The sequence below is a fragment of the Dunckerocampus dactyliophorus genome, chromosome 4 (assembly GCF_027744805.1).
Source record: "Dunckerocampus dactyliophorus isolate RoL2022-P2 chromosome 4, RoL_Ddac_1.1, whole genome shotgun sequence".
In the NCBI taxonomy this organism is placed as follows: Eukaryota; Metazoa; Chordata; class Actinopteri; order Syngnathiformes; family Syngnathidae; genus Dunckerocampus; species Dunckerocampus dactyliophorus.
In genome coordinates this window covers 1730683-1754423 of record NC_072822.1, presented here as the reverse complement: position 1 = coordinate 1754423, position 23741 = coordinate 1730683, and the positions used below count along the sequence as shown (strand labels likewise).

Here is a 23741-nt window from a genome sequence, read left to right as displayed (position 1 = left end):
GTGCTCCGTCTCGCCTCCTTTGTCCCACTTTGTCTCTTCCGCCTCCTCAGTGAGACCAACCTGAAGGTGCGGCAGGCGCTGCCGGTGACGGGCGACCTCTGCGGCGACGTTAACAAGCTGGCAGACTTTAACGGTACGTCGTGTTTCTTAGAAGAGATTTAGTCCCGAACCTGAGGACTCCACCCATCTGTTCAGGTGAAGTCCACTGCGAGCCCCCCAACAACCGCCTGGACCGCTTCACGGGGACGCTGAGCTACGCAGGGCAGAAGTACGCTCTGGACAACGAGAAGATCCTGCTGCGAGGTTGCACCCTGAGGAACACCGAGTGGTGCTTTGGGCTGGTGCTGTTTGGAGGTGGGGGCGATGGACTCCCATCATCTCAGATGTCCATGTGAGGACAAATACCGGATCTCCCTATGTCTCCAGGTCCAGAAACCAAGCTGATGCAGAACTGCGGGAAGAGCACCTTCAAGAGGACCAGCGTGGACCGTCTGTTGAACGTGCTCGTCCTCTGTGTGAGCATTTTTACCATGTCCGCTTTTAAAACAGGCACGCTTCCTATTTGCGCTTTTTGTTTTAGTTTTATTTTCACCCCGCGACCCCAGTGGGACAAGCATTAATTAAAAAAATTATTTACATTTTTATTTTTATCTTTATTTTTTTTTCGACCATAGAAAATGGCATAGAAAATGAATTGATTTTTATTTTTATTTTTATTTTTGTATTTATTTTCGACCATAGTAGGATTAACAGCATAGAAAATGAATTTATTTATTTATATACAAATTTTAAGGGACATGACATTCATACTGTGCAATTTTAAAAAAGGAATCATTTATTTTCTAATTGAAATAAACACAGTAGTTTGATGTATTTCTACTACTCTAAAGTCTGTGTACAATAGGCAGTACTATTATACTGCATACTGGCCACCGAGGCCCATTTCTCATGTTTCCATTGTTTGAGTCGGCTGCAAATATTAGAAACGGATGCAGACGAGTGCAATCGCTCTAAAGCTAAAGCAGCTGTTCAGCTAATACCGGAGCTCCCTGACTTGTCCATCGCAACCGTGCATCTTTTTGCTGGCGCTCCTGCAAGTGTACCTAATGACGCGTCATCAACGCTGCAGATCTTTGGCTTCCTGGCCTTCATGTGCACCGTCCTGGCCGTCGGGAACTACTGCTGGGAGCTGGACGAGGGCGCCCCTTTCACGGCCTTCCTTCCGAGGCAGAACGGCAACGACGCGGCCTTCTCCTCCTTCCTCACCTTCTGGTCCTACGTCATCATCCTCAACACCGTGGTGCCCATTTCGCTCTACGTCAGGTGAGGTCAGGGTTTGGGGGAAATAAACGTACTTCATGTCGCAGTGCAGTCAGCGTAGTCAGAAAGGGAGCATTCAGATGATGTGTGCGTTCCAGCGTGGAGATCATTCGCCTGGGTAACAGCTTCTACATCGACTGGGACAGGAAGATGTACCACGGCCGCAGCGACACCCCGGCCGAGGCGCGCACCACCACGCTGAACGAGGAGCTCGGCCAGATCAAGTACGTCTTCAGCGACAAGACGGGCACGCTCACGCAGAACATCATGACCTTCAACAAGTGCTCCATCCACGGCAAGTCCTACGGTAAGGAAAGCGGGGGACGGCGTGGAGACGCGGGCAGAGGAGAAGCCTTGAGACGTGAGCTGTCTGATGGCGTGTCTTCCCCAGGTGACGTTTTGGACTACAAAGGAGAAAGACTAGAAGTGAACGAGGTGAGTTCCGCTCGTATTTACTGGTCACCATGACAACATTCAGCCATGAGAACGCTTTGACACACAAAAGCAGAAGTCCGGTCCCGTCCTCCGTCTCATTTCCTGTCTGCTTTGGCGGCTTGACCTCAGCCAGCGTTGGCCCAGGTTATGCTTGGTCTTGACTTCACGGGGGGGGGTTCTCGCTTCTTGCCATTTTATTTTTGGTCTTTTCTTTTGTTTTCCCTTTCTCTTTATTTATTGTATTTGAATTGTGACGCATAGAATACATGATTGGAATAATATGCTATCATTCATATTTTCTTTTCTTTTTATCCCCTTTATTTTCTGTCTTTTACATGAAACGCAGCACACAGGATAAATGATGAGAATGTTATGATACAATTAGATATATACGTATATATAATAAGGATAATAATACTATTTAATCAGATATAATATTACATTTATATATACAAACTGACTTATGAATTTCATAATATTGTATGATTTTATTTAATTCTATAAAAATATTTTATATAGGAAAAAAAATGCATGATGTTCTGTTCCTGGTGTGTTTTCTTTTCTTTTTTTCCTCTTTTTTTCTTTCTGTCTTTGATTTGAAATGCAACACACCAAATAAATGATAGTAATAATATCATATATTATATAGATATAATAATCAAAGATATATTGTAATGATCATCTAATAATACATACACACATATAATAATACAAATAAAATGAAACATTAAGAAGGATACTACTGATACTATTTTATTATATGTAATATTACATTTATATATAGATATTAACATATGTATTTCATAATTTAGTGTGTTATTTAATTCTATTGAATTAATTAATATAGAAAAAATGTCTTTAAAAATAGAATCAGGAAAAGCAGTACCAAAGATAAAACTATCCAGGCTATTCCAAATGTTTCAGGTATGAATTGAAGTGAAGACAATCCAATGAATGAAAGAACAGGAGAATAGCAGCGTATTGTTCAAATCTGCCCCCTAGTGGCTGTGAGCGGTAAGGCAGAAGCGCCCTCGTTTTCTGGCCTCATTTGTTGTAGTAAGTCTCATTTTCAGTTTTTACAGGCAAGATACATTTAGTCGTCTCAAGATATTTTTTCTTTCGGTCTCCCGCCAGCACACGGAGACGGTGGACTTCTCCTTCAACCCGCTGGCCGACCCCCGCTTCACCTTCCACGATCACGCCCTGGTGGAGGCCGTCAAGCTGGAGACCCCCGAGGTCCACGCCTTCTTCCGACTGCTCGCCCTCTGCCACACTGTCATGGCGGAAGAGAAGAAAGAAGGTGATGAGGGGCGGGGGCGGGAACGTTTGACACCGGACACAGTTTTTTGGTACCGATTTCAAAGCGTCCTACCTGATCCTGCAGGGGAGCTCCTGTACCAGGCCCAGTCTCCTGATGAGGGCGCTCTCGTCACGGCCGCGAGGAACTTTGGGTTCGTCTTCCGCTCAAGGACGCCGGACAGCGTCTCCATCGTGGAAATGGGACAGCAGCGCACGTACGAGCTCTTGGCCATCCTGGATTTTAACAACGTCCGCAAGAGGATGTCCGTCATTGGTAAGCACCCTCATGCATTGTTGGGATCGGACGTCCGGGATTATAAAAGCGTAGAAATACGTCGATGGTATTGAATGAGCTAAGGAGCGGACACAACGTTAGCAACCCTAGCATAGCTACAGTATGTGTGCTGCAATGCTAAAATTACACTCACAGTTTAACAGCAACATCATATTTGCTAAGATGCCCGTGTCTGTGGCAGACTGGATGTCAGGATTTCTTTTAAGATGTGTAGCGAAGCCTGTCTGCCTTTTCTTTTTCTTTCTTTTTTTACAAACTTCAGAAACAACCATTGTGCTCATAAGCTCATTAAAAAGTCACATTTGCATCATAGCAGACTCAGGCGGGGCCGTTTCAATTTCCTTGCAATATTAAAAAAATACATACAAAAAGTATGACTGGACAAAGAGACCGAGTCACAATGCAGGTGCGTTTTGAAAGGTTTATTGTCCCACAAACTGAGGGTCAAAGATATTATTGCCAACATCTTTTGAGACCAAATAAACAACTATTATGCTAATATATATAATCATAAACATTATTATTAATCATTAAAATGATATTACACTCACTGTTTTTCTGTTACTTGTCTTTGTCTATTTACGCCAGGGCTGTCCAGCTGTCCTTTGATATTTATCAGTTTAAAAAATGTGTTTTTATTAGTTATTAGATCAACATTTTAGCGTTTTCTAGTTACATTATGCCTGTTTGCTCTATTTTTCCACTTTTCCTGGGTTTTTGTTTATTTTATTTCTGCAGTGAGCCACGTTCCACAGATGGCCCCTGCGCCTCACTTTGGACACCCATGCTTGTTTTGACAGAAAGGCCTGGTGCAGGAAGCGATTGTGCCTTCTTGGCTCTGTCGGTCAAGGGCTGGGTTGCATTGTGGAGGGGTTTTTACAGCTTTCAGATGCAAATTGCATGCCGACACGGAGGTGCAGCTCACTCCTTCTTCACCTTTGTTGATGGCTTGTATTTAGTTACCCCATAAATGCGCACCCTTACTCGCTAAAAATTGTTTGTCAACACGGATCTCTCCTATGTATGAGGTGTGTTATGAAACGGAACCGGTGGTCGGCGGTGCTTGAGCCAAATGCAAAACTTGACAAGTGAAAGTGGAGCTGCTACAGCAGAATCACCTCAGTAACTTGCGGCAGGAACAGGAAGTCACGTTTTTTGTTTTTTTGTGGTAGCACACGGTCGTAATCCCTGCTAGTAGACCACCTGTGTTGACTCCATTCTGTGTTGTCTTTGTGGACAGTCCGCAGCCCCGAGGGGAAGCTGTCCCTCTACTGCAAAGGAGCGGACACCATCATCTACGAGAGGCTGCACCAGTCCTGCAGCAAGTTGATGGACGTCACCACGGAGCACCTCAACGTCAGTCCCTGCCAGCGATGCATGAGACACCTTGCCTGCATGGTTTCTATGTGTTTTACTCCCTGCAGGAGTTTGCAGGGGAAGGCCTACGGACTCTGGCCCTGGCCTACAAGGACCTGGACGAAGACTTTTTCACACAGTGGAAACGGCGCCACCACGAGGCCAGCACCGCCCTGGACGACCGTGAGGGCAAGCTGGACCGGCTGTACGAGGAGATCGAGAAAGACCTGCTGGTAGGCGACACGAGCGTTGGTGGGCACATACGCTGGATTGGACAAGGGTGTAACAGATGTGCGTCCAGTTGCTAGGGGCAACCGCTATAGAGGACAAGTTGCAGGACGGCGTTCCTCAGACCATTGAGCAGCTGTCCAAAGCCGACATCAAAATCTGGGTGCTGACAGGGGACAAGCAAGGTAACTTGGGGTTGGCTTTATTTAGCTCTGCATGCGCTTTAAAATGTCGCTACTCAGCTGTTGTTACTTAAATAGTGTTTCTCACCGTCTTTATCAAAGTGTTGGCACTGGCAAACGCTAACATTCATCAGTGGAATACGCAGTGCGCTGGAACACCTCATCAGAGCATGGCGCAGTGCTTGAAAGGAGACAGACACAGAGTTGTTCATTGTTGTGTGTGTGTGTGTGTGTGTGTGTGTCTTCTATGAAGAAATAAACCACGCAAATGAAAGGATTCCCTGGCTGGTATTTGTCCGTGGTGTCCTGACTGGCCCAACCATGGTTTCACTGTATTTTCTATTTGCACAGAAACGGCTGAAAACATCGGATACTCGTGCAACTTACTGCGCGAGGATATGAACGACATCTTCATCGTCTCGGGCAACTCGCCGGAGGACGTCAGGCAGGAGCTGAGGTGTGTACTTTTGTGACAGTAAATAAAATGTTTGATGTAAGACACCAATTTTGCCAAGTATTTCAAAAACGGGTGTATCTTGGCTAACTTTTGGCTAACATTTTTCATGAGTGCCTCTCCAGACTGTTGACGGTTAAAACAAGCAGGGTTCAAGAATAAATGTGCCTTTTGTACTTACTTCACTCAGAACTTCAGGGCTTGGCTTCCTTTTTTCCATAACGTGATGAACCGGCGGCCAGTGGTGGAACTTTGTTTCTTTTTTCTCTGTCGGCGTGATGTGACGTTGCCGGTGGCCGATGGTGAAGCTTGGCTCCTTTTTCCTTGGTGGCATAACATGATATGCCAGTGGTGGAGCTTGACTCCTTTTTTCCTTGGCGGCATGATGTGGTGTGCTGGCAGCCTGTAGTGAAGCTTGGCTCCTTTTTTCCTTGGCGGCATGATGTAATGTGCTGGCGGCCAATGGTGGAACTTTGCTTCTTTTTTTCTTGGCACCATGACGTGACGTGCCGGTGATCAATGGTGGAGCTTGGCTTCTTTTTTCCTTGGCGGCATGATGTGATGTCAATAGGCGGCAAGTCAGTAATGAGTGACGTTTCAGCGGGCTTCTTGGGTTTCATCACCTCTACATTGTCCACGCTGGCGGAGTTACCTTGGCTCCTTCTTTCCTTGGCGTATGAAGTTCTAAAGCGGGGGTCACCAATGTTTGTCCTTGTGAGAGCTACTTTTACAAAATGAAAATGGCCAAGAGCTACTTATTTTTGTAACATTTATTTTCAGAGCTTATTTTAAAGCCAAACAAAGCGAATATGCTTGTTTTACCAGAACATGAACAAAATGCTGGTGTCCACAACTCACATGTTGTATTTCACAATGCATTTCTTTCTACTGTTCTTTCATTATTAACTGGAAACCTGAATAAGGCAACTCCTTTTTTTGAATGCGATCAGAATGTTTGGAATGCTGTTGGAATACTTAAGAATGTTTAGAAAGCAGTCAGAGTGCAGTTAGAATACCTTTTGAATTCCGTTTGATATTTTTCCACTTTGAATCCACCTTGAAAGCCGGCCACAAGAATGGGCCCTACAATTTGGAATGCAGTCAGAATTTTCAGAATGCACGTAAATGTCCAGGAATAAACCACAAATCTTGCAATCCGACGGCATTCTGGCTTATTCTACCTCCAGTGTGACGAGGCTACAAGCTAACCCAGCTAGCATCCATTCCCGCTCCGTAAGGTTGGTGTTTCGACATGTTTAGTTCGCTAGCATTTGTGAGGAGATTCCGCCACAATTGAGTGGTCCGCCGGGGAAACATTCCCCACACAAACAAGATTCCGCGTTTCACAGTAGATTCCGCCTTTATTGGCCAATTCTGGCACGCTGTTAACACAGAAATCTTCCAGCCCTGCTTTTATCCCGCTCGTCACCACTCATTTACATTTTTTTCCTTGGTTGTTTATCATGCTGCAGAAACGCACGGACCTCCATGAAACCTGACGCCACCGAGGATTCCGTGTTTTTGCTGCAAAGGACTCTTGGTAAAAGCGTGGCGGCCCTGGTGGACGAGGCGGTGAACGGAGAGTACGGCCTGGTCATCAACGGACACAGTCTGGTGAGCCTTCACACCAAGCCGTGATAGTTGGACACGTTCTCATTCACTCGCATGAGGAAGTGTATGTCAGAGTCCCATGCAAACATTTACCATAAATGCCATCTCGTCCGTATGGATGGTTTGCGTGGCAGGCGTACGCGTTGGAGCGCAGCATGGAGCTGGACTTCCTGAGGACGGCGTGCATGTGCAAGGCGGTCATCTGCTGCCGCGTCACCCCCCTGCAGAAGGCGCAGGTGGTGGAGCTGGTCAAGACGTACAAGCAGGCCGTCACGCTGGCCATCGGCGACGGCGCCAATGACGTCAGCATGATCAAAGGTTTGACTCCTTCATCTACCCGTTCTGCCCTCCAGTGGACACGAGCAAGTTTATTTTTGTGACTTTGTTTCCAACAACTGCGCCTACCAAACCCTCCCCTCCCCAGTGGCCCACATCGGCGTGGGCATCTCGGGCCAGGAGGGCATGCAGGCGGTGCTGTCCAGCGATTACTCCTTCGCCCAGTTCCGCTTCCTGCAGCGCCTTCTGCTGGTGCACGGCCGCTGGTCCTACCTGCGCATGTGCAAGTTCCTGCGCTACTTCTTCTACAAGAACTTCACCTTCACCTTCATCCACTTCTGGTACGCCTTCTTTTGCGGCTTCTCCGCCCAGGTAAGAAACACTAAACCTGATTCTATATCAGCAATATCTATACCATGGGTGTCCCATATAGGATCACCATGAAAGGATGCAATACATGACTGTACTGTATATATGCAGTACTTCATCTCAGCTTTGGCATAAACGTGAAAAAACGTATTATTACTGTCAACTTCACTCTTTTTTTGGCCATTTTTGCTGTTTTTTTATTTATTTTCCAAATATTTCAACTTTCTCTGTAAATAATCTTCATACATTTCCTTCTCCTAATATCATGATTTGATTTCCATAGTATTTCGACTTTATTCCCATAATACTAAAACTTTTTCTAACCTAATTTTCCAAAAATGACATCTTTGTTTTGTTTGTGTCGCATAAAATTACGACTTAAAAAAAAGAAAAAAAAGTCTTTCATTTTCAACTATGCTACTAAAACGACGTTACTTTACCTCATAACAGTACAAAGTTATTTTCATGAAATTACTACTTCTTCTGGTTAGATTACAACTTTTCTTTTCAGTATTTGACCTTATTTTCATGAAATTACAGCTGGGGGTTTTTCTGCTGTTGTTTTGTTCCAACTATTGCAACTTTCTTCTCGTAAATTTTCTTCTCATAATATTATGATTTTATTGCCATAATATTTGGACTTTTAATATTTTGACTTTTCTTAAAAGGACGCCTTTTTCTCGTTAGATTACAACTTTTCTTTTAATTTTCTTTTCTTTTAATGTATTTATTTTCATAAAATTACAGCTGTTTTTTTTCATTTCTGCTGTTGTTTATTAAAACATTTTCCAACTATTTCAACTTCTTCTTGTAATATTCTGACTTTATTCCTAATACTTCAATACTTAATACTTCAACTCCATGCTACTAAAATGACATTCTTTTATCTCATAATATTACGACATTATTTTTTATAAAATGACGACTTTTTCTCACTAGATTACAACTTTTCTTTTAATTATTTGACTTAATTCTCGTAAAAATTACGGCTGTTTTTTTCCCCATTTTTGCCGTTTAAAAAAAAAAATTCCAGTTATTTCAACGTTCTTCTTGTTAATTTTCTGCTTGTCATGTTTGGACTTTATTGCTATAATATTTTGACTTTATTCTCGTAGCATCATAACTTTTTTTTGTGTGTTTGTTTCTCATAATATTCTGACTTTTCAAAAATAATGTCTTTCTTTCATATTTCAACTTCATGCTGCTAAAATGATGTTACTTTTCCTCGTAATAATACGACGTTACACTCGTAAAATTATGACTCTTTCTCGTTTGCAACTTTTTTGTCTTTATATTTTGACTTTATTCTTGTATAATGACTGCCCATTTTTCCGTTTTTCTGCTATACTTATTTTTTTGTGTTTTTGTGTAATGATAACCATAGAACCAGAAATACATCTCACTGTGACAACAGGAGCAGTACACTTCATTAGCATAACGTATGGTTTGTTCCAGCAGTACCCGTGAAACACCACCAGGTGCCGGCGTTGCTCCGCGGACGCCATCCTGTTCTGTCTCCGTTACACATCCTTGACTCGTTTTACTTGACTTATTGTTACACTTGTAAGAGAGCTGATCAAGTTAAAAAGGTTTAACTGTCACACCCTGGAAAAGGCTGAAGAGATTTTGGAGTTTTTACCGTAGCAAAAATGTTATGTAGTGAGCATTGTGCATTTATTCCTCCTTCCTATCAGACAGTGTATGACGAGTGGTTCATCACGCTCTACAATCTGGTGTACACGGCCTTACCTGTGCTGGGAATGAGCCTCTTTGATCAGGTAAATGCGCCAAACACAACACTCGTTCAATCCCAGCCATTTTTCAAAAGACAACCCCTTTGGCAGCGGCCATTTTAGGCCATTTTGACTGCTCTTTCAAGGCACATAGAATATTGTGTTCTCTGGCTCGATGAACATGGAACCTACCAAAAGAAAGATGTGACTCCCGTCTTTCATCAGAAAAAAAAGTCTGTTTCTACCTTTTCCCTTTTTTTAGTAATCAGCAGTAGAACATACTGTAGGTACGTTTCAGGAAAATATCAGTTCCCAACTACAAATATACAAATATTTTTTGCTTTTGTGACAGCTCAAATATGGAAACAGCTATAAACAACACAAAAAGGGGTTGTTTTACATGAAAATCACAATTTACTTACAACAATAACAACATCGACTATTTACAGTTTTCACATTTGGAACTGAACTGTGTGTGTGCACGCTCACGTGCACACCTGCTTCCTGCTTGCTGTCATGTGTGATGTGATCCCTGCTGTGCTCTTATCAAATGCACTTCTGCCACCTTGTGGCCGTTTTCATGTATTAGTGGAGAGTCACGTGAATAAATACGTTGTTGGGATTCTAAAAACCTATAACTATGTCTTTGGTGTTGAATGAGTTAATATAGAAAGGAGAAATAACGTCTTGTCTCCCCCTGCTGGTCAGGACGTGAACGACATGTGGAGCTTCCAGCACCCTCAACTGTACGTCCCCGGACAGCAGAACCTCTACTTCAGCAAGACGGCCTTCTTCAAGTGCGCCCTGCACAGCTGCTACAGCTCGCTGGTGCTCTTCTTCATCCCCTACGCCGCCGTCAACGACGCCGTGCGTGGCGACGCCAAGGACGTCGCGGACTACCAGTCCTTCGCCGTCCTCACACAGACGTGCCTGCTCTTTGCCGTCACCATCCAGGTTTTGGTTTTTGTTTTTTTTGGTCCCAAGACGTTTGTTCGGGTGTGTTGACGAGTGTGTGCTCCCGGTGCAGCTGGGCTTGGAGATGTCCTACTGGACGGCGGTGAACTCCGTCTTTGTCGTGGGAAGCCTGGTCATGTACTTTGCGGTCACCTTCACCATGCACAGCAACGGCCTCTTTCTCGTCCTGCCTGCTGCCTTCCCTTTCATAGGTGAGTGCTTCTCCTTGACCGCTTGAAACGCTCCAGTGAACTCGTCCTTGGGGGGGCGAGGGCTCCGATCAGCATTGGCGTTTACAGCTGTGGCTGTAGTCACCCTCCGCAGGAAACATTGCACAGAAATATATGAAATATGAAGTTGCGTCAAATGTGTTCAGGCACGGCCAGGAACTCCCTGAGCCAGCCCAACGTGTGGCTGACCATCGTCCTCACCTCCGTCCTCTGCATCCTTCCTGTGGTCACCTATCGCTTCCTGTTCATCCAGCTCCGCCCCACCGTCAACGACAAGGTAGGCACCGCAGTGGATCCTCACAGCTACAACTAACGTTATTCTTCCTCCTTCCACGGAGTGTTAGGGCCGCATTGACATCACATGAGATTCCCGGAATAACCTTGCAAATTTACCATTTACCACTTTTTTTCTCGTCAGTTTTTTTAATTAAAAAATTTTACACTTGTGGGAAAAAAATCTTAAATTTACTAGAAAAAGTAGTACATTTATGAGAAAGAAATTCATAAATTTACGATAAAAAAAATGTAAATTTAAAAGAAAAAAGTCATACATTTATGAGAAAAAATGCGGAATTTTGCAATTAAAAAAGTTTTCAATTTACAAGAAAAAAAGGAGTACGTTTACGAGAAAAAAGTTGTACATTTATGAGAAAAAAAATGGTAAATTTACGGGAAAAAAAGTTGTAATTTTACAAGAAGTCATCAATTTACAATTTAAAAAGTTGTCCATTTACAAGAAAAAATATCATAAATTTACAATTACATTTACGACTTCAGTCTCGTAAATGTACGACTTTTTTTCTCGTAAATTTACCAGAATAAATTATACATTTCCGAGAATAAATTAGGAAATTTGCGACATTTTTTTCTAAGAAATTGACAAATTTATTCTTGTAAATTTACAACTTTTTTTCTCGGAAATTTACGAATGTATTCTCGTGAATTTACAACTTTTTTTTTATTTACGACTTTATTCTCATCAATTTACACCTTTTTTTTCTTGTAAATTTACGACTTCATTCTCGTAATCTCTGATATTTTTTCCGTTGTATATTTGTTCCCATTGACTCCCATTATCAACACATACGTGTACGTTTGATGTACAGTCATCCTTTTTGCCATGGATGCCTAATAAATCTAAGTCTCCCACTTCAAAATAAAGGGAAAACAAGTTTTCGGTGTCACCCGACACCCCCCACCGCCCCATGAACCGCTAGGAGGCAGCACAGCTTCAGCACATAAAGTTTGAACATTACAAAGGAATAATTAAAAAAAAATATATATATATATATATATATATATATATATATATATATATATATATATATATATATATATATATATATATATATATGCTGGAAAAATTGAAGTGAAAGTGACAAAAAAATGTAATATCTAAATATATATATGACATTTTTATTAGATTTCGAGACCTAAAGGTAAAAAGTAGGGATGCTCTGATCAGGGTTTTATACTGCCGATTCCGATACCAATCCTCAACGGTGGTGTAAAAGGAAGCATAATCCTTCCATAGTGCCTTGATATCATCCTGTAGAATGTTGATATCATTGCATAACACTCTATTTTCTTCCGTAGGGTCTTTAACCTCCTTAACAGCAGCGCATGAGACAGCTTCCATCGGGTTTATAGCCTCCTTAAGAGCAGCATTGTCTTCCAGTAATATCTTATATCGTCCTACAGAGCCTTGATATCTTCCATGGGGTCATTAACCTCCTTAAGAGCAGCACTCAAGTCTGCATTTTCATCTTGCAACTCCTTGATCTCTTCTCTTAGTGCGTTGATAGCCTTGTTCAGTGCACTATATATTTCCATTATGTTTGTGATAGCCTTGTTCAGTGCACTATATATTTCCATTATGTTTGTGATAGCCTTGTTCAGTGCACTATATATTTCCATTATGTTTGTGGCACCAGAAAGGACATCTGTGATCATTTCATGGAGGTGATCGTGATTAAGGTTCATTTCTGCTGTCAGAAGCGATACATCCATCCTTACTCTTGCACAATTTTGCACTGATTTTGATATTGAGTGTCAGTTTCTTGCATTCTTTGTAATAGAGTCATCTCTGGTGTCTTCTTCTTGAGGCAATCTTCCAATCCCGGAGTTGTCTTTTCATCTGATTTTGAGTCCGTCGATCCAGAGCCAGTATCGTTTTGCGTTATGTTTGGCATTGTTGCTAGGCAACCGTTGTGAACAGCAGTTAGCCAGTTACAGGTAGCTTGACTTGCTAGCAGGTAGTTTATTTCAAGGAATGTGTACCTCTCGCCTATCCAAGTTAACGTTGGTGGATTCAGCAAGCGGCGCTGATGTTGTGTTCATGAAGTGTCGTAAGGAAAGCACCAAAATGGTTAAAATTTCCAGCATCTTCAACAGGGCTCCTGCCGCACACGTCCTTCCCCTTCCCCAAAATACGGCTTTTGTATTTTCCCCATTGGAAATATTTTTTAGAATCAAAATGACTACTGCCACATCACTACTATCAGGACAACCAGAGGCACCTGCTGTGGCCCAGCAAGGTGCGCTGTACTCGGGCACACGCTCCGAGCAGCCGGTGTGACGCCTCGGAGGTCTCTGGCAAACGTTATGTTATCTGATTTATCGGTATGACGTCATAGTTCCCTCGTATCGGCCTGAGAATTATGCACCCCTAAGACATATTATGTAAAAAACGCAGCGGCACTCGAGTTCCAGGTGGCTGATAAGGTTTTTTGTGTGCTCGTGCTTGGGGTGTTTTTCCCCCTCCGTCCCGGAGCATTTGGTCCAACTAGCACGCGGAAAGTGAATGTTTGTTCACACGTGAGCTCAGAGGAAGTTACGACAGGCCGTTAACGTCACAGGCAGGAGCGCTTGATTTGCTCATCCGCACTGTACGGGTCATCTCTCCTCATTGGAGCGTTTTTTTGAAATGATCGGTTATCAGAGCTATTTTTAACGTTAATCGCATTTATGGGTGTGATGTCATAATTCCCGCATATTGTTGCGATAATGATGGCGCACCCCTAGCGAAGCCTCCCTTTAAAGGGGTCTGATGATTGGGCTGCGTCCACACACCTGAGAAAGGACAGGGAGAGATGGCAGATGAAGTTCAAAGATTCCAGATCCATCAGAAGACAAGATGAGGTTTGCCTCTCATGAGCGTGTCCAACATTTTCTCAGGTGATGTTCAAGGTCCGCCGGGCCAAAGCGACGCCGCCCCCGCCGCCTCGCCGCACCCGAATCCGCCGCACCAGCTCCCGCCGCTCCGGCTACGCCTTCTCCCACGCGCAGGGCTACGGCGACCTGGTGACCTCGGGGCGGTTCCTGCGGCGCCCGGCCGTGCCGCGCCCCTCGGGGTTCTCCCACACGGGGCGTGCCACCACGGGCTTCAGCCCCATGGGGCGCTCGGCCGGGTACAGCCCCACGGGGCGGGCGCAGAATGTGAAGAAGGCCCAGGAGGTGGAGGTGACCTCGCTGCAGATGTACAGGACCATCAGGGATGCTGCTCTTTGAGCAAAAGGGGATTTGGGAGAAGGAGGAACGCTGAAGAAAGAGGAATCTTTGAAGAGGAAGTGTCGCCATGTTTACAAACTAGGATATCCTGGAAGTCCACATCTTTAAAGCCATGTTGCCTTCAAAATGTTTTTTAAAAAATATATATTTTAAAGTGAGAGGAGAACCTCTGTCTGAATGTGCTGAACTCCTGTTTCCAAAACAGTCACGCTGCACTTAGCTAACCTCATGCTGGGGCTTCAGACATCAATAAGCAATTCCTCACAAAGGATGGCTGGAAGCAGCGTGTGATGCATTGAATGCCTCACGATGCATTCAAAAACGTTTAAAAAAACAACAACCTAGATGTCACATCTGATGGATGACATGGAAATATAACACAATCAAGTATGCAATAAGTCATATCTGTGTTGCAATATTGCTAATTTAGCTCTTTGATGCCACTTGTAATGCTCCTGCCACTATAGATCTATAGATATATATGTATCCATGTTTATATAGATTGCATTTCCATGGACTGGGTGTGTACCCTGAGGGTATTCTGAGAAAAACCAAGCGACTGTGCTCTTTTGTATGTTTGTTTTTTTATACCTGCAAGAACTGCATTAAAACAAAAATACAGACCTCTGCAACGTTTTGCTCATTGTGACTTATGACCAGCAGGTGGCGGAATAACCCAGGAAACGGTAGCATCATGCACGCGCGACAATTTTGCTTCAATTTTATTTGAGGTTTTTTTTCTTAAATTAATTACAATTACTAAAAAAAAAAAAAATTCAACATGTATATATATATTTTTTAAGGCATGCGTGGACCAAAAATAATAGGAAACACTTTAGAATTATATGGATGTTTTTTTATTGTGCCAATGTTAAATAAGCATAAAGCTAACTTCAAAGAGTTATTTAAATTTTATATGAATTATTTTAAATGTGAAATAAAATCCTAATAAATACCCATAGTAAGATGTTATTAATTTTAATGTCTTTTAAATAAATTGACTATTTTTTGAGGCAGCTAGTGTGTAGGTCGGGTTCAATAATTACATTGAAATTATTGAAATTGATTGTTTATTGAATGACAGATGTATATACTTCATAAATTACTTCGTGATATTTTTATTAATTTTATACATTTTTTAAGGCAGCTTATGTTTGATTGCTTTTGCACGTTTGTGTTGTTAAATAATCATAATAAATAAATTATGTAGGAATTAATTCATATTAAAAATGTGAAATAAAATGTGATATCGTGATATGGAAATTATGCATTATTTATTTGTAATTAATATTTTCATGACAATTGAAATGACTTAATGGCATTGTTTTAAATGAATGCATGGATATTTTTATTTCATGTGTTTGGCTGTGACGAGACTTCACAAGTGTACCTAATAAAGTGTCCAGTAGGTGCATTGTGTGTGGTGCTGCGTTTGTGGCAAACATAAAATAACCGTTAATTCGTAGCTTCCCTTTGAGATCATAGCTTTGGCTTTGAAAATTCCACTCATCTATCTCTTCGCGCCTCATTTGTTGACAAATCAAGTTTTTGTAGCGACGAAACACCGACTGAGGGGCGTGTTTTTGTTAGTGGGGGTTGGGGGGTGTTTTCGCGTCGGGTCGAGTGTAGTGGTTGTTCAGTTTTCCCCACTGTGGCTTGAACGCACCATTGGTAGCCCTACATTGTTAACGTTGATTCTTCCAAGGCGGCGTTTTGTCCTCCGGTAGAAGACAACCGGCGACTCCTGCTCGCACTCAACCCACCCAAACATCGCTTCGACTCGGCCGTGGGACACTCCAGCTCACCGGTAAGGCATTTTACCCTCTTCCCTTCTTAAATGAACACATTTAGCTTCGACGTTGCCTTGCTAGTGTGGACGCTCCGACTGCTTCTACGCAAGCAAAACGTCCGATTTTTACACGATTTGATTTTTTTTTAGCATAGACGAGCTTGTTTTGAAACATTAGTTCACCCTAAAAATCATATCGCTGACTTTCGCCAGACAGTCGTAAGAAGGCGGAGTAGCACCGCTCTTGTTTCCCATGGCGACACCAAGCCACACACAGCCGCTCATCTGTCGCCCTTTTCGGCCAGATTTTGACCACCCCACACCCCCCCTTTCAATCAAACACAAAACAAGCAAGACTCTCATCTTAAGAGTCGTGACAGCTTGTGTTGGAAAAGCAATGTGATTTTTATTTCGGGGTTCTTCCCCCCTCTGGCCAGGGCCGAGCATGAAGGGGGACACTGCGGGCTGTGACCGTGCCCAGAAGGGAGGCTGCTGGTAGGCATGGCGCCCCTGTGACAAGCCCTCCCCTCCAGGAAGAGCAGCAACATGACTGTTTTCAAGCAGGAGAATGTCGAGGAGTGTTATGAAATCGGAGACGAGCTGGGCAGGTGAGTGCTCTTGGGGTTTTAAACCCCCTCCCCAAAAAAGATGCATGCTTCCACCCACCCCCCCACTCAGTGGCGCTCGTGAATGCAGGCCGTGATGCATCCTTGTCAGTGATGAAGCGCTCACTCCCGAGGATGCTTCCCCCTGGAGATCATCCTCACGGTCCGCTGCTGGTTACATTTGTTTCACGGATGGCGACAGCTTGAACGGGCTTGGACGTGATTTGAGTTTTGAAATGACAATAACTTAGAAGGCGACCAGTGTCACAGAATGGATTGTATTCCACCTCGGAAGTTGTATTTTGCTGCCTTTGCTGTTAGTCTGCGTAGATGTCACACTGGTGTGTGTTATTGTGTGTCCGTGCACTAGTGTGGCTTCACGGATGAGGAAGTGTGGATGGACTCTGAAATGCAAATGAGCATGAAGGGCATAAAAGTGGAACTGCATTTGGGTCCCCCCCCCCATAGACCAGAATGTTCTATGAATACCAAGCAGGATAATACACACCAGAAAAAGACAAATTCCCCCCCCAAAAAACCCAAAACAAAACCAAGATGGCAGCAGGAGCTGATGTCATGCATGTGCATGAGTTGTGTCCCAGCCGCTGACCTACATCGCCTCCCCCCCCACTACCCTCGTTGGCATTACTGGGGTGGAGGGGGCGGTCTGGGTAAAGCATGATGAGACCTGTCACTCATCCAACCCCCTCCTTCCTAAACCCCCCACCACCACCTCAAGGAACAGCCCAGCAATTTTGCGTTCATGCAGTCAGCACTCCTTAAAAACAGCAGTCATATCAGTGTTCCCCGTACCTTTATTTATTTATTCATTTATTTGTGTTGGCCTGCCACAAATAGATTTGGCTCCACCTGTTTCCCGTCGCTCATGAACACATTATAATGGAGACATAGCAGGAGGGGTCATAAAGCGCCATCTCCCAACACCCACTGCCACAAGTAGATTGTAGTCCTGTGGGAAACAACGTACAAGGAACCATCTTAGACAAGTGTTTTTTTGCAGCAGGTCCTTAAAAACAGCAGACGGTTCCTGTCATAGAGAGAGGATTTTGCCCCGCATTTTTGCAAGAACTGTTTAAAACAGCAGATCTTTCCTGTCAAATAGAGGCCCTTTGACCTCGGTCTTTGTAAGAGATTCCTAAAAACAGCAGAGTTCTGTCATACAGAAGGTCTGACGAGCGTTTTTGCAGCAGGTTCTTACAAACAGTCGAGGGTTCCTGTCAACGAGAGGGTCTTTGATTAGCATTTTTGCAACAGATTCCTAAAAACAGCAGAGTTCTCTTGTCATAAAGAGGACCCCGACTACCATTTTTGAAGTAGGTCATTGCCTGTCAAACAGAGGGCCTTTTGACTTGGGTGTTTGTAAGAGATTCCTAAAAACAGCAGAGTTCTGTCATACAGAAGGTCTGATGAGCGTTTTTCCAGCAGGTTCTTAAAAACAGCCGAGCGTTCCTGTCATAGAGTGGATCTTTGATCAGTATTTTTTGCAAGAGATTCCTAAAAACAGCAGAGTTCTCTTGTCATAAAGAGGACCCCTGAATACAATTTTTGAGGTAGGTCATTAAAAACAGCACTGCATTCCTATCATAGAGAGGACCTTTGACTAGCATTTTTTTTTAAGTAGGGTCCCTAAAAACGGCAGCTCGTTATTGTCGAATAGAGACCCTTTGACTGGGTTTTGATAAGAGATTCCTAAAAACAGCAGAGTTTTCCTGGCATACAGAATATTTGATGAACATTTTTGCAGTAGGTCCTTAAAAACAGCAGATCATTACTGTCATAAAGAGAGTCTTTGAGTAACATTTTTTTGCAAGAGATTCCTAAAAACAGCAGTGCTCCTGTCATACAGAGGATCTGGCCTTTTTGCAGTACATAATTTAAAAACGGCAGCGCTCCACAGTCATGTAGAGGATTTGACAGGTGTTTTTGCAGTAGGTCATTAAAAACAGCAGATTGTTATATAGAGGATGTTTGACGAGCGTTTTTGTAGTAGGTTCTTAAAAACAGAAGCGCATTCCTGGGAGTGGGTGGGCAAACCTTCCCATCATGCGTTCCCACATCGTATCAGCATGTGGGAGCAAATGTGAGGTGAATGAAAAAGGGTAAAAATACGGTATAGTAGTCTATCTGTGCAGCATGGGACAAAGTTAGCACACGCACACAACTGCGGTGCGTTCAAGGACCGTCGAACAAAGTGGAACGGGTCGCAGCTCGCTGAAACACATTGAAACAAAGGAACATATTTAAAAAAAACTGTACGTCACTGTGTGTTATTTTTAAAAATAAAATAATCCATATTTCCAAAATGGATAAGCGTTTACATAAAATTGGATGTAATTACAAATGTATTCCTTTTTCAAGTGTACTAGCATTGGGGCTGGAAGTCTCCCACGGCCCGGAGGCTGGAGACCACTGCTACAGAGGATCTTTGACTTGCATTTTTGCAGTGCAGTCGTCCCTCGTTTATGGCGGTTAATTGGTTCTAGAGTCACCCACGATGGGTGAATTTCCGCAAAGTAGGATTCAACATTAATAAACGGAATATATTCGTAGTTGGAGCATAGAAAACCTGTTTATGACTTTTTGAGTGCGCATTTTAAGATTATTAGAGCCCCGTAGAGATGAAATAACACCCCTATAGCCACCTTTAAACTCCTATTATTCTTTGTTGACATCACTTTGCGCAGGCTACGGGATCACTGCAGGGACATAAGAGGTGGCCGTCGCTAGCATGGCAAGCTAACTAGTTAGCCTCTCCAGTTTACTTATTCGAAACTTACAAACAGCGTGGGGGAAGAAGGAGAAAGGTGACAAAAACTTACCACTTCCACACAGAATGAGAGGAGAGCCTTCTTTTTCCCCCCCCCCATTTGATCTCAGCCACGGTGCGTTTGTCTCAGCCATGGCATGTCAGCTCACCTCTGCTGGCTCGGCAGCCGGTCTCCATGCAGTGTGAAAGGTCATGTCATCCAAGGTCATGCCTCATAGCATGACTGATGCCGAGTGACCACAGTACTACACAGCACTTATTTTTCAGGATCTTTGACACGCGTATCATTCATGTTCATCATTGAAGTTTAGATCAGAACACATTTCACTCAGCAGTGGTTAACGTCCTTTTTCCACTTATCGTCCTGCCCACCTTTTTCCCACCCAAAATCTTGTTCCGATTCCGAATCGGGTTCCCGTCAGCGTCGTCTTACAAGTCAAAATCCAATGGATTGAGACTTAGCGATACTTTGAATTCATCTGTGCAGGCATGGGAGGACAATTGGATACCTGCCAACTGTGTTAGTGGGTAAATGGCTGGTGAGGCATGCGCCGTGCCTGTTTGTGTGGGTCAGTCTGCGTGTGTGTGTGCGCGTGTGTGGAAGGGTTATGAGGGGGGAAAGCGCATCCCTTTGTGGTCAATTAGGACAGTCAGTCAAGTGTGGAAATCGTGGGTATGCACTTCTCAACTTCTCCACTGTCCTCCGCCTGGCATCACCGTGCACTCCTAAACATCAACCAGTGCATTGTTAAGACCTGTGGTCGTTGTGTGGAATCGCTTGGCTGCAAAAGAGGATGAGGCCATTATTGGAGAGAACTGAAAAATACAGAACAAGTTCATATTAACTTTTAATCAGCCGGCATGCATGAGAAAGCGGAAAGGAACGTGTGGCTCTCTTGTGGCGTAGCAAGGATTTTTGACCGAAGCAGAGACCCTGGTGGTTGTTTCCTTTGGTAGACCACGCACCCGGCGACTAATGTGCAGGTGTGTGGCTCGTGAGTAAAGCATGGCTTCTTGCAGGGAACACGTTGAACGCCCTGTCGCTTTAGAGATTAAGCCGTGTGTCACATGATCTCATTGCATGGTATGTGTGTGTGTGTGTGTGTGTGTGTGTGTGTGTGTTTGCATGCACCACCTGACTTTGTCGTGAGACCACGAAACCACGCAAAAAGCTGAATGTCAGTTTCTCCTGGATATAAGCACACTATAAACCAGGAGATGATGGATGGACCAGCTGAAGCACCCCCCCACACACACACACACACACAAACACACGCCACCGCCTCCGCCTCCACCTCCTCCTCCTCTCTGCTTCCTCACCTCCCACCACCAGCACCACATCCTCTTCAGCTGTCAAAGACGCAATCTTTGCACTTCCCTCCGTTTGTGTGCAGAGTGGAATAATCACGCTGGCTTCTGTGTTTTTCGGTGTGTGAGCGAGCAAGGAGACGTGATGTTCTTGCACAAGCATCTGTACCGACCTGCTTTAAGTCCACCACCATAGTGCCCGTACCCAAGAAGAGCAACGTGACCTGCTTGAATGACTATCGCCCTATAGCACTCACTCCTATTGTAATGAAGTGCTTTGAAAGAATAGTCATGACCCACATCAAAAAGAGCATCCCGGCCACTGTGGACCCTCTACAGTTTGCATATCGCCAGAACCGGTCCACGGATGATGCAGTCAACACTGCCATCCACACAGCCCTTTGTCACCTACAGGGCCAGGACACATATGTCAGAATGCTATTTACAGACTATAGCTCTGCTTTTAATACAGTCAGCCCCCACAAACTCACAAATAAGCTCCTCACACTTGGCCTGTCACCCTCCCTCTGTAACTGGGTGTTTAACTTTCTAACAGGCAGACCCCAGTCAGTCAGAGTCCACAATCGCACATCCAGCTCAAGAATTGTGAGCACTGGGACCCCACAGGGGTGTGTGCTGAGTCCGCTCCTCTACACGCTCTTCACCTACGATTGCGTGGCCTCCCAGAACAACACCAGCATCATTAAATTTGCGGACGACACTACAGTCATCGGCCTGATCACTGGTGGTGTTGAAACATCATGAGGAGAGGTGGCGGACCGGCAAACAGCTTTTACCCACAGGCCATCAGGCTTCTCAACGAAGCACTTGCACACGCCGCACGCAACACACGCACACACTCATAACACTTTATTATTTATTTATTGGTATTGATGTCTCTCCTGTTCTTGTTGCTTAATTTATTGTTATTAATGTTTCTTATGTTCTTATTCATTTTCTTGTGTTTTCTTTCTTTTTTTGGGAGAATGAACAGAATAAGAATTTCATTGCATGGTATAACTGCTGTTTTACTATGCATATGACAATAAAACTCTTGAATCTTGAATGTTCTCATGTCAGCCATCGCCGTCAGCTTTCCGATGCGTTCATCTCGCTGCAACGATGTCTGAGCAGCAAAAACATCAGAAGCATGTATACAGCTTTTAAAGGTCAGCTGTTCTGCAGACTTTTGCACAGCAAGGGGGTGTCCACACTTGTTCAAGCGAGGGTGAAAAATGAAAGGATGCAACTTTGATGCAAAGATATGCTAAGACGTTATATTTATTTCAAGAAAAAAAATGCCTCTCATCTTTAGGATATAGGTGAAAAAGACTGTTAATAATATCAACTTTCCTCTTTTTTTTTTTTACCATTTTTGCTGTTTTTTTTTTTTTTTAAACGAAAACAATTTTTGCAAATTTCCTTTTCATCATGTAATGACTTTATTCCCATAATATTGTAACTTTCAAAAACGCTAAAACCTTTTTCCTTGTGTTTCTCATAATACTGTGACTTTTAAGGGTTTTTTTCTTTTATACAAGTAAAATTACTTTATTTTTCCTCACAACACTAAAGTTTATCTTCATAAAATTGCAGCATTCATTCTCATAAAATGTGTTCTCGTAAAGTTTATTCTCATGAACGTTCTTTTGCATTTCGGCTGTTATTTTTAACTATTTTGACTGTTTTAACTTTCTTCTTGTCAATTTTCTTCTCGTAATTATGGCTTTATTCCCATAATATTTTGACATTGTTCTCATAATATAACTTTTTCCCCAACCTAATTTTCCAAAAATGACAACCAGGCTTGTCACGATAACAAATTTTACTGGACGATAATTGTCCTGCAAATTATCGTTGATAATCGATATTATTGACAACGGTTTTTTTTTTAGACCATTTTTTCGGTAATTATATGGCATTATAATGAGAGTACATCGTATCAAAAGCAATAAACTTACATTTCTCGAGTATTTAACATTGTAATTGGAATGTCAAGGGCTTTTAAAAAAATTAAACAAAGAAAAAAAGACACAAAAAATTACAACAGTTTATTTTCCAATTTTGCTCTTTGTTTAAAAAAATAAATTTCTTCTTAAGTCATTGTTTTAGAATGTGTGTTTGTGGGTCCCGCTTTGGACACCCTGGCCATTTTTTTTGTTAATATTTTGACTTTATTCCTGTAAAATTACTGCAAATTCTTGTTAAATCATAGTTTTAGAATGTGTGTTTGCGGGCCCCACTTTGGACACCCCTGCCATAGAGCCAGTTTATGAGCACCAAACATGACAAAAAAAATCTTATCATCACTTGTTTGTGCTGCTTTTTCATGACATCCATCCAGGAAAAACCTCCACCCTGATGGACATGATGCCACGTCTGATGCCCCCTAGCTAGATGAGCCTTCCTTCTGGGAAAAAAAAGAGAAGCTTCGCTACACATCTTTAAAAAAATTAAACTAAAATACACATTTGAGAGGCTGAAGTCAGAGGATAGTTACATTTTAAAATAAAAATCAGATAATGGAATAGTAGTGTATTAATTGGATAATTGATGAATCATTGATTGATTGTTGCAGCTCTACATCCAATACACCATTGCGGACCTCTCACGCTTGTAAAATGCTGTAATACGCTCATGTGCGTACTGTAGTTGACTGCTCCAGAAAATGTGTCACTTTGATTCATTGTCGGTCATCCGTGTCGCTACTGTGCGGCATTTGCTGGTGTGATGTGACCCTGACGTGTCTGAAGGCATTCCAGTCATTCCTGAAGCATGCCACAAACCACCCCCTCCCCTGAGAGCATGAACATACATAGATAGAAGGTCACCAAGAAGACCAACAGCATCATTATCTCTTATCAAGCAGACTCTGGTGGTGGTGTTTTATCGAAAGGAAGGATCCTCCACTGGGACCTGACTCATTGTGTTTTGTTTTTTTATTTAGATATATGGCAGCAGGAATGTGTCAATGAGCTCTTGACAGTGAAAAAGACTGG

General features: G+C 43.2%; 2 protein-coding genes across 7 annotated transcripts in view; both read left to right on the top strand.

The window, feature by feature from the left end:
- The window catches only part of LOC129179491 (phospholipid-transporting ATPase ID-like), a 46578-nt gene extending 31740 nt beyond the window's left edge, over positions 1–14838 (top strand). For all 6 annotated transcript variants that reach the window (XM_054772783.1, XM_054772780.1, XM_054772784.1 and 3 more), the window contains 20 exons: positions 51–133; positions 196–354; positions 427–515; positions 1130–1323; positions 1419–1627; positions 1712–1755; positions 2890–3055; positions 3140–3328; positions 4590–4705; positions 4774–4938; positions 5007–5118; positions 5467–5572; positions 7042–7183; positions 7315–7498; positions 7605–7828; positions 9520–9603; positions 10267–10512; positions 10586–10724; positions 10889–11019; positions 13920–14838. In XM_054772783.1, the coding sequence (XP_054628758.1) occupies positions 51–133; positions 196–354; positions 427–515; positions 1130–1323; positions 1419–1627; positions 1712–1755; positions 2890–3055; positions 3140–3328; positions 4590–4705; positions 4774–4938; positions 5007–5118; positions 5467–5572; positions 7042–7183; positions 7315–7498; positions 7605–7828; positions 9520–9603; positions 10267–10512; positions 10586–10724; positions 10889–11019; positions 13920–14252 (3115 nt within the window). In that variant the 3' untranslated portion in view covers positions 14253–14838. The remainder of the gene's footprint in view (positions 1–50; positions 134–195; positions 355–426; positions 516–1129; positions 1324–1418; positions 1628–1711; positions 1756–2889; positions 3056–3139; positions 3329–4589; positions 4706–4773; positions 4939–5006; positions 5119–5466; positions 5573–7041; positions 7184–7314; positions 7499–7604; positions 7829–9519; positions 9604–10266; positions 10513–10585; positions 10725–10888; positions 11020–13919) is intronic.
- An 862-nt stretch (positions 14839–15700) lies between these two features.
- dapk1 (death-associated protein kinase 1) overlaps positions 15701–23741 on the top strand; it is a 52413-nt gene continuing 44372 nt past the window's right edge. The window contains exons 1-2 of the mRNA XM_054773014.1: positions 15701–16059; positions 16479–16649. Of these exons, the coding sequence (XP_054628989.1) occupies positions 16588–16649 (62 nt within the window). The 5' untranslated portion in view covers positions 15701–16059; positions 16479–16587. The remainder of the gene's footprint in view (positions 16060–16478; positions 16650–23741) is intronic.